The 17,134-nt window shown below is 39.2% G+C and overlaps 1 protein-coding gene across 2 annotated transcripts in view; it reads right to left on the bottom strand.

Moving 5' to 3' along the window:
• Nucleotides 1-1,141: 1,141 nt before the first annotated feature.
• Nucleotides 1,142-17,134, bottom strand: part of LOC141606518 (uncharacterized) — a 31,137-nt gene continuing 15,144 nt past the window's right edge. The window contains exons 2-6 of one of the 2 annotated variants that reach the window (XM_074425673.1): nucleotides 4,337-4,661; nucleotides 3,425-4,076; nucleotides 3,014-3,318; nucleotides 2,662-2,892; nucleotides 1,142-2,167 (exon numbers count right to left, since the gene is read on the bottom strand). In XM_074425673.1, the coding sequence (XP_074281774.1) occupies nucleotides 1,286-2,167; nucleotides 2,662-2,892; nucleotides 3,014-3,318; nucleotides 3,425-3,743 (1,737 nt within the window). In that variant the 5' untranslated portion in view covers nucleotides 3,744-4,076; nucleotides 4,337-4,661 and the 3' untranslated portion in view covers nucleotides 1,142-1,285. The remainder of the gene's footprint in view (nucleotides 2,168-2,661; nucleotides 2,893-3,013; nucleotides 3,319-3,424; nucleotides 4,077-4,336; nucleotides 4,662-17,134) is intronic. The other variant, XM_074425674.1, reaches the window with a different exon arrangement.

Genomic DNA, 17,134 nt, shown 5'->3' with positions numbered 1-17,134 from the left:
ACCCGAACTACATCACCCGAATGTGATTGAAAACCCGAATTGTCCCGACCCGACCCGAACATTACCCGAGCTTTCTTGACCTGAACTGGCCTGAACCGAAAATGACCCGACAAAATATAACTCTAATTGAACTGAAAAGACTTGAAATGACAATTTCTCTATTATTCATTGACCCAAAAATGACCCGACCCCAAACAACCCGACCCGCTTGACGCGGAACTGACCCGACAAACAAACCCGAAACAGAACCGAAACCCAAAATGACGCGTCCCGACCCGAGTTAACCTGAAATCAATGAGAAACCCGAACTGACCCGACCCAAATTGGCCCAACCCGAACCCAACCTGTTGACCCGTTTTGTCAGGTCTATACGCAAGGTACCACAAGTCCACAACATGAAGTAGTATATAATGATTTTGCATAGTCCCTGGTGCTACCACTAAAAAGTTCAAGCCCAGTAGTAAGTTGGGCCTAACTCGAGCTCCAAACTTTGCATCATTGAGCATATGAGCCCATGTTGTTAGTAGTACGCTTTGTGCTAAGTGAGAACTATTTTGAGGGAAAGGTTATATCCTTGAGTAGATCTACCAAAATTGACCCGACCTGATATTCGTATTCAAGACCCGAACTTGACCCGATCCAACATAATCCCACCCAAATTTTCATTGTTGCAAAATGAAGATCATCTATAAATAACTTGATAATAGTTTATCTGAAAATAACCCGGCCTGACCTGAAGTCTGCAGACCCGACCCAAAATTGACTTGAATCCGAACCCGACCAAATTGACCCGTTTGCCGGGCCTACTCTTAAGAATGTTTATTTTTTTTGTTTTTAATAAACGGAAATTTATTATTCAATAAAACTCGAAATAAAATCTAGAGCTGAATTGTGAGCCTTGTAGTGAGCGGTCTCATTTTCTTTATTGGCCATCTTAGTAAATGTATAGAGTTCGTCATCTTTTCACGAAATGGATGATGGGCCGGGTAAAGATGGATTCGACCAACTATGCATTTTGTCATCCATTTTTTTTTTTTTTTTTTCGCTTGAAGAAACATTCTTATTTTATATAGAAAAGACAATAATTGAGTAAGACACACCAAAAAGGAATATGACAACAAATGACCGGGGATAGAGGGAGTAGTTTATAACAATATTATTTTTCGCAAAACCAGGGTGGAACTCTTTGAACATGAACATTAGTACTAGTACATGATATGATGATACAACTAAAATGTACGTGATAGTTTCAAGCCGAAATAAAAAATTCGTGCTACCAATTCATTCAGTTGTGTTTAATTTCAATTTTGATATCATTCGGTGCCAGATATGAAGTGCCAGAAGATTGACCAACCTCCATGATTATGCGTGGTGTGTGTCGTTCCGTTAGTGGACTTGAGGAGACTTCAGTAACAAGTGTGTTTGAGATTCCTGATTGCACATTAACCGCCATTGTATCGCCAGAGGCTATAGGCACGACCGTGTCTGAGCTTCCTGGTTGCACATCAGCCATTGTGCTGTCAGAGAATTGGGACATAGGTTTGTTTGAGCTCCATGCAGGCTGTTGTGAACTATTGGCAGTAGCAATAAATGAGGTCCAACCGTTTACGTAGTTGTGTTCCATAAAAATCTTTTTAAACCAGATATACGGCTTGCTGAGTAGCTTTTGGAAGTGAGACAAGTAGATCAGCAACATAACAATGCAAGCCATAAATAAAATCGAGGAGCATGAGACAATTACGAAAATGGCTTCCCACTTGGCTTTGGTTACCATTGTGGCATAAACCCCAGTGATAAACGCCACCATGGTCCCACCAAGGGACATCAATAGGAGGGACAAACTTAAGTTAACATATATGAGGGAGGGATAAGGGTCCCACATCATTGGGCCGAGCAATATGAACAAGACCATAATGGAACAACACATGCTGGCTATTGTGTTAGAGACGGAGAACACAAGGAATGCTGCCTTTGTTGCTAAAACCGGTGTCCCGTCTTTACTATCGAGGCCACCTGGTACGGTGAACCCTGCGGCAAAAGTAATGGTCGCCACAAGGGCTGCTACCACAGACATAGTGTTCTTCATTCCCTCAAATGATATCTTCCAGAAAAGGTACTTGAGTTCTTTGAGAGCCGAGTGTTGTTTGATTTCTTCACACATCTTACCCTGTAGGCAACAAACACCACACGATGATGATATCACATCTTACACTACACAGAACATAGAGTAAATGGATTATTTAACCAGAACACTTGCTTTTGAAATATTCAAGTAATACTGGTTAACCAAACAATTAATTCCGATGCCTTAATGGTTACGAGGATAATGCTTTAACAAAAACACTTGCTTTTTTCGTTGCTCTATTGTATTCCTTTTGGTTCAAATTCTCAATATTCGGAATCATACACGCATTTGACAAAAAATTCAAACAAAGTTGTGCATGAAGCTGATCGATGGACAATTACCATTAATTAGTGGAGAAAAAGACAAGGCAAAGGAATGGAAGAGACTATATTATGAATCAAATATTATTATTTTTGACACTTTTGAGAGCTATGTCATAATCTATTTTAGGCTATTTCACTTTAAAAAAAAAAAAAAAAAAAACTAAAATCTGTATATAACATGGATACATCCTAAAGTCAGGGATTGGAACGTACCCAGGAAGGAGAAAATCTGCAGTGTTTTTGAAGTAAATCAATGGCTGTTTTACCGTTTTTATCCTTGATGCTAACGTCAATTCCCTCAATTTCCAACAACGCTTTAGTCAGTTCAAGGTCGTCACGCTGAATAGCATGATGCAATGGTGTCCTTCCATGCTTATCACGTTTGTTCAAGAGCGCCTTAAACAATGGCAGCTTAAAATAGTCCATATTTTGTGAATGTTCAAACTGCAAAAATTTGACAGTATATGATAAGTTAGTGAGTAGTGACCCTTTTTGCATAATAAAAGTTATTGTTTTAGGATAATTCATTAAGAAAATTGCATTCAAGACCGTATTAGTTATGTACCCATCGTGTAGAAACTAAGATGTTCTCGTCCTTGCAAATTTTCATGAATTTTTCAGGATCACACACTTCAAGAAAGACAAGTAGAGTGGAAAAGTAGCCCTTATCGCATTCTAATTGCCAAGCTGGTGCGGACTCTGTAACTAAGTGTATGTCGCTCTTCAAAGCCAATCTGACTAACCAATCTTCACCTCTTTCCACAGCTTCTTTGAGGATTGTTTTTGAATCCTTATGATTTTTCCCATGGAACCTAGGAAGTACTTCTAAGAACTTTTCAAAGTCCTCTGAGTTTATCATTATTTGCTTCACTAACAACCCAAAAAATTTAAACAATAAGTTCAATCACTAGGAGAGAGAGACTGCATGATGAGGTATATATAATATATCTAATAGATGTAAGCGTGTCGTATGTACCTGGATATTTTACAGTTAAGTGATTGGCCATCTTACGAACAACAGGATTTGTAATTCCAGCACCATGGAGACGATCTCCCAAATTACCTATATCATGAGTTAATATTCTTTCTAGTATCATCTTGGCAGATGATAGACAACCATTATCCATGGCAACAGGTAAGCATTTTTTGTATAAGGGAATAAGGCTGTAGTTCACTACTAATGGAAAAGTCTCCTTGGACAACATTACTCCACAATCGTCGTGTTTTCTTCGCAAGGACAGAACTAATGGTATGTCCTTTTCAAAATTCTCAATGTAGAGTGGATTTACACCCATGAGATCATATCCAGGCTCAAACCCATCATCTGCAGCATCGCAATATTCGGCTTCCTTTTGGAGGGCAGACTTGAAACCTTGGATTAAAAGTTCTGCAATTTCAATGTGCCCTTTTCATGACTATGTGAAGGGGAGTGTCACCATTTTTGTTCATGTGCCATATTAGTTTCTTGTATGCTTTGGTCCATGGTATGCTCTCTTCTTGTGTAAGCATCAATCTAATAAACCAAGTAGCACCATCTTCGACAGCTTGATCAAGCATCGTCTTACCAGATGAAGACACCTTCGTGAGGAGCTCGTGATGTTTTTTAAGTAAGAGCCTCGACACTTCCTCTGCATATGTTAATTCCAAGGTCATGAATGGTGGTGTTTATTGTCTTGTATGTTATGTTATTCGTACTCGTTTAAAAGTATCTGACATAGGTGCGTGTCAAAGGGTCAGGCTAGACCATATTTATTTTAGCTTAAAATGAGGTGTCAGAGTCTCAATGTGTCATACCTTTGTCCAAGTGTCAAGCGCCGGATTCTTAAACTGTGGTGTCAAAGTCTCAAAGAAATGATATTGAATCAAGACGATGGTGAGAACTTCATACCGTTGCATTTAGAGGCATAGTGTAGAGGAGTTTCACCGTTCTGGCCATTCAACTCGTAAGGAAGATCTGAGTTGAGTATTTGCTTCACTAACTGCGAGAAGCCTCTTTGCATAGCAATGAAGACAATGCTTCGATGGCCTTTGTCCAAAATTAGAGTGCTACACTGGTCCAATGGGTACCTAGCTTTGCCCAAAGTTCTTAACAAATGTTCATCCAGTGAAACTAAGTACCTTGCTATGTTTTCCTGTGTCGTCATATCGTTCCCCAAGCAACAACAAAGTGGATTATATTCATCAGAATTCTTTGCTAACCAAGGTGGTGTTTCCTGTAAGAGAAAATGGTATATGAGTCAAAAATACAGGCGTCCTGATAACTACATTATCGCCCTACAATTTTAACCGAAAACTCTTTACTTTATCTCAATTTTGATGCATTCCTATGCTAATTAGTCTTGCTCTATGATCAATTTGCATTTACATACTTTATTCATGGCTTTCCTAGATTATTGTAATACTTCGCGCTTTTCTAGGTGAAGTAAGAGATCGTGTAGAGGCCGGAACCATTTGCAAGAAGAGAAGTGAAGATTTGAAGCCGTCTTGAAGTCCTTCTAAGCCTTATGGGCGTAAGCACTTCAGTCAAGGTTTAACAATGACTCATAGGTTGTATCATATTAGCCTTGTGGGTGTATTGAGTTAAGCATGGGTGTAACGACTTCAGTCAAGGTGCAACGAGACCTCATAGTGTAATATCACGGTTTTCTAAGTCTAGTATACTCGGCCGAATAGGGCTAACTCGGCCGAGTAGAGCGTCGAGTGTTTTCTGGTCAGGGTACTGTCTGGGAACACCCGAACGAGTAGTGTATTACTCGGCCGAGTAGGGCGTACTCGGTCGAGTACTCTTATTACTCGGCCGAGTATCTGGTCTGAAAGGTTAAATTCCACGGTTTAGTTAAGGTGATTAGGGGTTATATAAGTTACGCTTTTACAGTTTCTAAATCATTTTTACCAAAACCTAACGACGTTCATCTCTCCCAAATCACCCTAATCACTCTCAAGGCAATTTTTATCATTCGAGATGTTTTTGTTCGTCTCTTCAATATCAGTTGCGTCAGTAAGTCACTAGTATCTTTGTTAATTGGTTATATTGCTTTCTAGGGTTTGCCCTAGTGGCTTATATTAGGAAAAAGGTAGAATATTATGGTTGTGACATAGGTTTTGTTGTGTTAATTGTTAGGCGAAGGATTTGTAGAAGAGTGTTTCTAACTTCCGCTGTATACTTGTTTTTGGATCAGCGCTAAGGTAGGATTTCGCTACTCATTTGACTGCTTAATTGATTTAAGATGGTTATTTGATTGATTGGCATGCTGTTGTATGTAATTGTTTATTGACATTAATTGTATCAGTATTGTGGTTGGTTGTTGATTGTCTGTGGTTTGCGAGGTGCGCCCTCAACTGAGTGGAGTCACTTGCGGGAGTGGCTTCACGCCCTTGATTCACCCCTTGTGGTTCCCGTCACAAGGAGGATGTGCACATTAATGGACATGGGTTGTTGCTCGTTGCGATGAGCGGGGCTTAAATGGGCAAGGTTGCGGTCCTCCACTAGCGGTGTGAATTATCTATTGCGGCAGTAATCTGGCAAGACTACACACTTGAGTGTGTAGTCAGATATGAGACATGAGGCATGAATAGAAGTGGAGGATGGTTGTATAATTGTTGTCGTGGCTGTTCTTATGTATTGCTTATCTTGATTATTCAGTTGACTAACCCCGTTGTTGTTTTGTAAAACTGTGGTGATCCATTCGGGAATGGTGAGCATATTTTGACAGGTGATGGTTATCTATAGCTGCGGGGACGAGAATGGGATGTCATCACTTTGAGTCTAGCTTCCGTTGTTACGAGTTTAGATACTTTGTTTTAATGTATTGAGATTTATATACTTTTACTTTGGTTTTCGGTTGAGACGATGTATTCACTAAAATTTATACTTTAATAATTGTTCTTGAATGGTTACTTTTGATATACTTACCTCGGGCAACCGAGATGGTAGCAGCTTCACATGCTAGGCTAGTCCTTGGTAAGGCACCTTGGTATGTGGAGTGTTACACATAGGGTGTATAAAATTAGCCTTGTGGGTGTATCTTTTTAGGAATGTGCGTAACCGAGGTCCATCCGGCGTAAAGAGGAGGCGGCTGGCGTTCTCCAACACCGGACGGGTCCGTCATTTGGGCTTTGCTCAATTTTGACTCTTGTAATTGTGTTCTTAGGCCTTTTGTATAAATAGTTAAACCCTATTATTTGCAACACCACTAGATATGTAATACTCCACTGAACCGTAGACATTATTTGGGTGGGGTACCCCATTGAAGAGGTTTATTGATAGACTTAAAAGCTAACTAGTGCTTGAAGAAATTGAAAGTACTACTCATATCAACAAAGTTCACTTTCTATTCTTGTTATCCATACGAAAGAACTCCACAGTTAAGCGTGCTTGGCTGTGAGTAATCTTAGGATGGGTGACCTCCTGTGAAGGTTCCCGGGATGCTCATGAGTGAGGAAAAATGCGCTGGAAAGGACCCGTGTTGATCTGTGGGTCATGTACACAGTTTGGCAAGTTACCATGAGTGACCGCTCTCGACCCTAGATTTGGGTCGAGGTGTTATAAGTGGTTTCAGAGCAATCCTACGACCGTCTGGTGAGCCTGTGGTCTTGAGTACCCGAGTCAGCCAACATAGCGGGGGGGGATTATGGGCTTCGCTAATTGGATGTGGTCAGATGATGTCAGGCGCAACGAGGACGTTGCGTTTTTCAAGTGGGGGTGTGTAATACTCCACTGAACCGAAGACGTTATTCGGGTGGGGTACCCCATTGAAAAGGTCCATTGATAGGCTTAAAAGCTGACTAGTGCTTAAAAGGATTGAAAGTATTACTCATATCAACAAAGTGCACTTTCTTTTCTGGTTATTCATGCGAAAGAACAATCTCATCTTGTTCTTCAATTATTCAAGCAATTAATTCAATCAAGTTTATTTATTTCATCTTTGTTGGTATAATTTCTTTACTTCTCGTTAATTTTTTGTTTTATTTCATCAATTTCATTTTCCTTAGTTTATGTTTGTCTTATTTTTGAATATTTACGTTACTTGTAGTTAAAGTTATCAACTTTTTTTTAATTAAACTTTAATCAAAGCGTAATTAGTTTATTATCATCATCATTGTTACTAATTGCATGATTAGTTATAGAAATCAATTTGATAACATGTCTATTGTTAAAGTGTCAACCTTTATCATTTGTTTTGTCTTAATAAACATGATTAGTGAGTAGTCCTTTAACTAGGAATCGATTTAAACCCGACATGAGTGGTTTATTTGATTGATTCCTATAAAAATAGTTGTTGGGGAGGATTAGTAAGGATAGGCTAGAGGATTGATATGATAATTTGATTAATTTAGGTAATGTTGGTTTGTGACCCTTGTCCACCAACGGAAGTTGGTTAGGTCAGGAATCGGGTATCCGAAAATTGGACCTTTTGCTAACCTACATTGAAACCGAAAGGGAGACCGAGTGAGGGCACCTCTAGACTAGTGTTTGAATTCGACCTTTGAGAGAAGGAGTTGAATGACTCGGAAAATGATGAGGGCTTAATGGACTTAGGTGAAGCTAGGATAACTTGGGAAAGTGCACATTTCAAGGTTAGCCGGGTTTCTACCTTAGGATTTCGGCCTCCGAGACCGAAAGGGAGGGGGTTGGGAGAACTAGTGTCATAATGTGAACCCAAGAGGGAGGTATTAGGCGAATTAGAGTCATCTCATGCTTACGTATCACCCCAATAGCTAGTCATAGGGAATCATGACGAAAAACTCGAATTGTTGGTGGGAAATCGGTGTTGGGGTTGGTGTCCTTAACAGTTAGTGCAAGGACTTATAAACCTCTAAAAGGATCAAAGGGCATACTTTGGTATTATTATCAGTTGATCCACGTTTATCAATAACGGTTGGCTTGCTAGATAAGTTTGACGTTATTGTCATACAGATGGCGGTGATCAACTGGTCCCTAAAAGTCACACCTATAAGATACGTTCGAGAGATGTGACGGTATGAAAATGCTGTCATGTAGATGCCAAAATTGACTAACCAGTTAGTCCGAGTTATTTGACTAGTAATTAGTCAAATATGTGATGTTGAGATATTATATTTAATACAGATTAAATATCATGGGCTAAGGCGAATTAACGATTAATTCGTAAAATTAAATATAAGCGATTTATATTTAATTAAATGTATATTGAATATAATTATACAATACTGTTTTGTCGGACACGTATTAATAATTCAGCTAACCCGTATTATTAGCTGATGCCTTAATTTCCGATAACCGATAACAGTTTATAATCAGACTGCGTCATATACACTTAGCGAGTTTTGGACCGGACCGCGAGCTTAAGTGAAGAGGAAATTAAAAAGCCCGCGAGCTCTCCTCTCACTCGGTTTGGCCGAGCCTCACATAGACAAAAGGAGGGTTTTCTCCTCTTGTCTAATCTAATTCATTTTTGCCAAAAAAAAATTATTAGGGTTTTGAAGAGCATTCTCCTCGGCGAGATCTCTCATCTCGAAAAAACACACATCAGTTCTCCCAATATTGCAAGGCAATCGGAGAACACCATCTAGCACAAGGGCATATCTCGGACAAGGTCTTGGGTGCAACAATTAGGAGGGAATCTCGTTTGATTTCTGTTCTTTACGCCGTGCATCAAAGGACCCGAGGTTATTTCTTGTTCCTTATCGTTTCTATTGTATTTATGTTTTATGACAATAATCACATGTTTAAATTTACGTTATAGTCCTAAATTTAAAGGGTATTATACGGATATTAACCCACAAGTGGTATCAGAGCGAGGCCACGTAAATTTTCTATGTGTTTTTCATAAAACGATTTTGAAACGATTGTTTTTGTCTTAAAAACCGTGCGGCATCAGCCAATTTTTCTCACGGCAGAAATTTTTTTGATTTGGCTGTTGTGTTTTTTATGAAACCGTGACATGTTTTACACGGTTATTTCATGTTGTTTTCGTTGTTTTTTTTTTTTGCATATTGTTGTTTTATACGGAGATTATAACAATATGTCAAGTTTTGCAAATTTGTAGAATTGATTTTAATCGGTTTTGATCAAAATTGCATTTGTTTTGCTTCAACAAAACTGTTTTCTCGAGGGTTTGAAGTTTTCAGAAAGTTTTGTGCTCGATCGACCATGTTTTTAATCGATCGAGTGGTTTTCTGTCTTGTTTTCACTCGATCGAGTCCTTGCTGTACTCGATCGACCATTTCCAAAACCCCACTGCTCGATCGAGGAGTCCTCGTACTCGATCGAGCGGCTTTGTTTGATATAAGTACTCGATCGACTACCGTTTAGTCGATCGAGCACTTCTGTTTGCAACCCTCTCGATCGACTTGCAGTTCAGTCGATCGAGCCCTTTTGTCCCTCGATCGAGCACTTATGTCCCTGGATCGAAGGATTTCCGTTTTAACAGCTTTGAAAATTTTTTTCTTTTGATTTAAATTTTCTTTTGGCTTCAATATGTACTTTATACGGATATTGTACGCTCGCTATGATTGTGAAACGGTTCACACACGTACCATTAAGTTATTTTAAAGCGTATTTAAAGTGACGGATTGTAATGGATTAAAATTAAATGATAGAAGCGGTTTTATCACATGAATTTTAATCATTAAAAGGTGGTTTGGATAAATTTAACATAATTACGGAATTATGTCACGAATGAATTTGTTTTTAGTTGATGCATTTTTATTTATCATTTATCTTGAATGCCGTGAATGCCTTTTTATTACGTATTTAATTTTTGCAAACGGTTGTTGTAACACCCCGGTTTATTTAGGAGCCTTTAGCAAGACATTCCCTAATAAACCGGACTGTTACCATCTCGGTTTCCCGAGGTAGTGAATAACAAAGTACAACAATACCAAAGTACTTTAAATTAAAACTTAACGATTACATGTTATTACAATTTATCCAACTAAACTTAATATAAAATAAATACAACTCGCAGCGGAAAATAAATTATGTGATAAATTCTTCTATGTGGTCTAAACTTCTAGGTAGATTGGCCAAGTCCTCACGCACCCCATAGCTCCCAAGTCAGCTAATCTTTAGTACCTATCAAATCTGCTCCCATTATGGTTCATCACGGTGTTCACGAATACACGGGAATGTGGTCAACCGCGAGGTTGAGTAGGGAAAACAATAAAACAATAAAATATGATATGCATGATACTCCGCCACCTCCATCTCCATCTCAACTCATCACACACATCTCATACCCCGAACGCCCGACCCATACCGATCCCCGGTAGACTATATATCGACCGAAGCCGATCCGACTCAACACGGTGAGGACACCAGGGCAAGTCTGCAGAACCCGCCTGGGCCTTATCACAACATCACATCGTATCTCAACATCGTCACTACCACATCATCCTCCAACTCCAATGCATATGAAATGCTCAACAGTAATTAATGCAATGCAATATGTATATAAATCACTGAACTGATAAATCGTAAAGTCATGCCAGTTACCCGATGTTGTGATATCATACTCAATACGATCAAATCAATCAATCACCTTCCCGAATATAAATGATAACGTAATTCAACCACCATGAAACAAGTCAACACAATTCGATCAATAACGATAATAGGACAAGTGTATTTCCCTACCTCAAAGTGCCAGCAAATCCAATTAAGCGATTAAGCGATCCGAGAAAGTAAAGCAATGAATTTGATTATCGATCCTTCACGAATTCGTCACCTAAAACAATTATAATAATTATAATTACTAACTACTAAATATAGTAATTTCCCAAAATAGAAGCTTTCCCGAAATACATTCCCGACACCAACTTATGCCTAATTGATAGCTAAAATAACCCGATTAGTATTTGACTCAACTTCCCAAAATAGAAGGTTACCAAAGTAGAATTTCTTAAAATGGAAGTTTCCCGATATAGTAACTTTCCTCTTTTAACAACCCGACTCAAGATAATTAATTATGATTAATTATTATTTTATTTTAAGCAACTCGGAACTAAACCAAATGATAATTAAAGGATTAACGATTTATGCGATTTAAGAAAAACCCGAATCAACCATTTGAACAACTCGACAATCCCGACTCAAACCCGTCTTTAATTATTTTAATACACTCGGGAATTAATAAATTAATTAAGAATGCGACCCATTACGAAATATAATGATTAAATTATGAAAACCCGTCTTTAAATAACTCGGAAGTTCATTAAATTACCAACACGATAATTTAAATAATAAAGAGAACGAATCGCACCCGACTACACACACGCACACCTTCGCTCTCACCCACTGATATACGGGGTTTGTCGCACTCCCCCAATCAAACAATTTACTCAACTAATGTAGTAGGGTAGTCGAGGTCGAATCCACAGGGAGCATGGGTGATTACTAATTGTCTAAATTCTCGTGCTTAGCTAAGTCGGAAAGAAACAAAGATGGTGGTAACGAACTAACACTAGACTAACAAATTTAAAGACTATGAACTAGACAAGAAAATAACAAGTTAAAAGATAAGGGATAGATCAAATAAAGAGAAGGACTAGAACTCGGTTCGACCATGAATATGAGCAACTCCACATACTAATCGTCTCGGCTAATCAAAAGGGGTAGTTAGGTGAGGGGGAGATGGCTCTAATTCGCCTAGAACCTCCCTTCCTAGGTCTCGTGATAGGACACTAGCTATTCCGACTAACCCCCTCCCGGTTCGAAAGCGGTATCCCTAACTCAAAACCCGACAACCCCAAGAACATGCATTTTCCCAAGGAGGTCAAGTAAATGGTCAAGGTCATTAAGCACTCATCATATTCCGGGTCATCCCACTCCCCCTTCCGGAGGTCGATTTCAAACGCTAGTCTAGAGGCACCCTCCCTCGGTTCTCCTTCCTAGGTCTCAACCTTAGTCGGTTCTAAGGTCAAATATCGGGTATCCCACTTACAACCTAACCAACTTCCGTTGGTGGTCAAGGGTCACAAGTCGACACTACCCAAAACCCAAACCTTAAGCAAGCAAATTCCTCTAAACTACCCTCACCAATTTCCCCCACAAATTAGCCTTAATGATGATTAATTAATGAAATTACCCATATCGGGTCAAACCGAGTCCTAGAAAGAGACTACTCACTAATCATGTCTCTAAAGGCTAAATAAACAACAAAGATGGAAACTTTATGCATAATCATGATGGAAGTACAAATTCTATTACTAATCATGCAACAATCCAACTTAAATTATAAGAAAAGACAATTTAATTCAAGAGACAATGAAGATTAAACTAAAGGCACAAACTTTAACTCAATAAACTCAAAGACTCAATCTTTGAGAGCAACAACAATGGAAAACAAAGAAAAGATGAACAAGAGAGAGATTAGCATCAATTAAACAACAAGAAGTAGTATTCTAACATGAACAACTAAACAAGAATTAAGAGAAAAACAAAATGTAAACAAATGAAATAAGGAAGAGAAATTATACCACTTAATTGCAAAAGGTGTAAACTTTGGATTGAAAGAATGAAAAGATTCTTCAATTCCCCAAATACAACCCAAAATTACTAATTGTAAATTAATGAAAAGGGAAGAACTTGGATAAACAAGAGAACAATTGTATTAATTTTTGAGTAAAGATTACAATTTGGGTAAGAGGAAAATTAATTTAGGGTTCTAAAATATTTGAGAGAAGGATGAACTAGTCTAATTTTCTAATCTAATTTTTTTAAGGTAAGCTAATTGTGTCTAATGAGGTCTTTGTTTTATACTCATCTAATAATAATAATAATAATAATAATAATAATAATAATAATAATAATAATCTAATCCTCAAATGACACACGACATCAGCATCCAGCCACACACAGCTTCAAAGTATCCTTTGTCTTCTTCTGCAAAAGGCCAAATCAGCTTCCTCCAAGATTGTACCCGACCGGGTAACATTATACCCGACCGGGCATCACCTTCACCCGACCGGGCATAATTAACTCCCTCGGCTGCAAAGTTTTACCCGTTAGCTGCAATTAAATCCCCTTCTTGATTTCTTCTTCCTTCTTCCTTAAAAGCATCGACCGCAATTCAACTCGGGTTTCGATGCCGCAATCGAGTCAAGGCGACTCGATCTAGGATTATTTCTGGGCTGCTCAATCAAACTGAGTGGCGGACTGGAGTCGGGTTGTCAGCGGCTGACTGGGTCATGCCGTGGTGGCCGTGGTTGGTCAATTTGATGACTGAAATGGGGATGCGGCTGTTGTTGTCGCTCCGGTGTCGGGTTTTGAAACCAGGCTGCTGTTATTGATGTTGGTGGATGAATGGTGGAGTATATGGGGCGGAGCAGGTGGTGATGGAGATTGTGTTTGAGCTGCCATGGATGTCGTTTGCAGGTGCATTGACGGAGGATGGTGATGGACTGAGCTCAGGCGCGCAACAATGGTGATGGTGGATGGTGAATGGTGGTAATTGATGGAGTTGTTTGCAATGTTGCTGCTGGTGATGCGAGAAAAGGTTGATGGTGGAATGATGACGGTGTGAAGACGATGAAGATGGAGCAGGGGATGATGTGTACGGCCATGGAGGTGAGTTAATGGTGATGGAGGTATGAACACGAGCATGGTGAATGAATTTGGTGTTGGTGAATGGAGATGCAGGTGATGTTGTCTATGTTGCAGATGAAGATGGATCAAGGGGAAGTGAATGCCAACTGGTTTGTTTGTGAAAATCTGGTTGAAGTCAATAGTTGACTTTTGTTTATTGTACTTTGCTCCCTTCTTTGTTTATTTATAGACCCATCTCGATCCATCTCGTTACACGATCTTTCTCTTATTCACGAGCTCGTACCTACATAGCCAATATAACAACAACCGCATTAACTAATTCTACCAGAACATCAATTATTTGTAATCAATATAATAAAATTACAAACTTTTAATTAATTAATAAATGAGCTATTTAATCATTTTAGCACGCAAAATCGAGTCGGAATAAGGTATAAATGCGTGGTAAAATACGACTAAAATGCCACTTATCACCCACGCACCACCACCGGCCACCACAGGGCCGTGCCAACCACCAGCCCCAACACCCACTTCATCCCAGCCACCAGAGACCACCGCCAGTAGGGTCGACTCCCGCCGGCGAGGTGAACCACGGCCGCCATTTGGCCTGGTTCACCACCACGCACCCCCAAACACCTCATTTTCTCTCCTGACCACCACCGCAACCACCAACCATAAACTATTTTATCACCACCATTCAGCTCGCCGCCAACCCACGAACACAGACACCACAACACCACCTTGTCGACCTCCCCCTAGTCGACGTTGGCACCACCCCAAACCCAACCATCTAAAACCCATCTGAAACCTGCTGCTTAACCCGTGTTCTACTCCCCTATCGCTGCCGCCTTTCACGACCACCAACACCACCTATAACCACCTCAGCAACCACCACTACACTCGACCCTTACCACACTACTCCCTCACCTTACTAACAGCCACCATCAACACCCATATAAGACACGAAACAATCCACAATAACTCGACAGAAAACTGAAAACAGAGGAAAGGGTTGCGTACTTACATTTTCGCCGCCACCACGGCCACCACCACGGCCACCCATAGACGTCGACAAACACTCTAAGCTCCTCCCTGCTGCGTCGTCACACGCCCACGCTCTCTCTCTCTCTCTCTCGAATTGCGTGAGGCTTGAGATTGGATACGAAGAAGAGAGGTAGGAGGGAGGCGGGTAGAGGGTAGGGATTAGGGTAGTGTTTAGGTTGTAATTAGGTTTAGGGTTATGATTCGGGCTTAGGGTTAATTAGGGTTAAATGGGCGGAAACAGGTTAATGGGCCAGCTCAATGGTCCAGCTCACATTTCGAATTCCATATAAAACCGACTCAATTAACTTAGCTCGATACGACGCGAGTTAAATAAAATAACTTAACATAATTATCGACTCAACAATTTACCCGCCTTAATTAGTAATATCCGTTTAATTAATTATATAAAAATACGGGGTATTACAGTCTTCCCCCCTTAAAATGAACTTCGTCCCGAAGTTCGCTCCCATACTCAACAACAGAAAGGTATTGTATATTGTACTTACGGACGTCACGCATTTCTAACACGGTTAACACACACTTTTGACACACCAATTAACATGACAAATACGGAATGTTACATTCTGCCCTCCTAAAAATAAACTTCGTCTCGAAGTTTAACTCGTCTTTTCTTAACTCAACTAACTGCAACTACTAACTACCTGAGAACACAAATGTATAACAACTAAGTACTCATCTGAGAACACCATCATCTTTCCATCTCAATTCCGATCTCAAACTCAACATAAACTCATTAACCGTGGTCGCACTGGACCGCAAACGTATCTCCCGTAACCATAACTCAGCTCATAGGCTAACTCATAACACATTACCAGTAGTTTAATCACACTCTCCTTTTACACATCAATCAACTAACCGAAGTAGGAACAAAACATATCGAACTCATCCGCATAGGTACCCCACAACTAAAGGTCAACTTGGTCAACTATAACCTACAAACAAGTGCAAATTAAGCATCAAGATTTTACAATCCTCCCCAACTAAAAACATGGTTACGTCCTCGTAACCTTTATTATTATAACTACAGATCTCAAACCACGGCTAACAACTGAAAGAGACTACCGTTTCCAGTAAAAAGCATTAGTAATTATTCATTTTACCAATTAGGGTAGTCTTTTACCTTAGAAACATAGGGAATCACTCAACATCCGAAAAGAATTAGGGTCAATACTTTGATAAATCGATTTATGAAAATTTATAACCTAATAGGTCCAATCTGACTTTCCTTTACTTAATTTTACAGATTTAGGTCAAGACACAGAATCACCAATAAAATGAAGACATCCAGTTTCGCATTACTTATCATCCTAGACATATTTTTAATTCTTATAGCAAAGGGTTTGGGAATTATTCACGAATGACGAATGCACCTTGATTGATGAATTCTACAAACATATTGGTCGAGTCAAACAAGCGAGTAAACAACGATATTGGAAAGTTAACATACAAGACTATCATGCATAAAATTTCGTTCTTGGTTTTAAATATATTTTGACTGCACCCAATACCATGACATAAAAGATTAAATGTATTTAACTGCACCAATTTACAATTATTCCCTTGCATATCATGCTAATATCAACATATCGCGTTAATCACATAACTCACTTAAATCATCACGTTACCTTTCCCGTTTTGACATTCATAACTAACCACAACCCACCAATTCGTTACATGAACAAACCACATGACTAAATTAACTCACTACTTGTGACTCCGTTCTAGTTTCATTCCCCCCGACTAGCAAAATTATGAACCATGCAACGGACATTAATCGGCCGGAAATCTCATTCAATTTATACTCATATGACAAATTTTAACTTCCTTTTTCAAAACTTTTACTTTCATACTGGACGGTGAATAATTTTCTTAACACGACCTTATAACAGGGCCGTCATAGAATCCACTTACAGCTTATTACGAAACTCAAAAGCAGATAAACTTAATTCAATTCCTTTAAACAAAACAAGCTTAGGTGTCGACTCATATATCGTAATTTAATCATAAAAGGGTTATCCCATTATAATATTGCCAACATAGTTATCATAAACAATCCTTATTAGAATATAATTGTTAGTGATGACTCGAGAATAT

The sequence above is a fragment of the Silene latifolia genome, chromosome 10 (assembly GCF_048544455.1).
Source record: "Silene latifolia isolate original U9 population chromosome 10, ASM4854445v1, whole genome shotgun sequence".
Taxonomy (NCBI): Eukaryota; Viridiplantae; Streptophyta; class Magnoliopsida; order Caryophyllales; family Caryophyllaceae; genus Silene; species Silene latifolia.
Note: the sequence above shows the minus strand (reverse complement) of the source record. Positions and strands in the feature narration are given on the sequence as shown.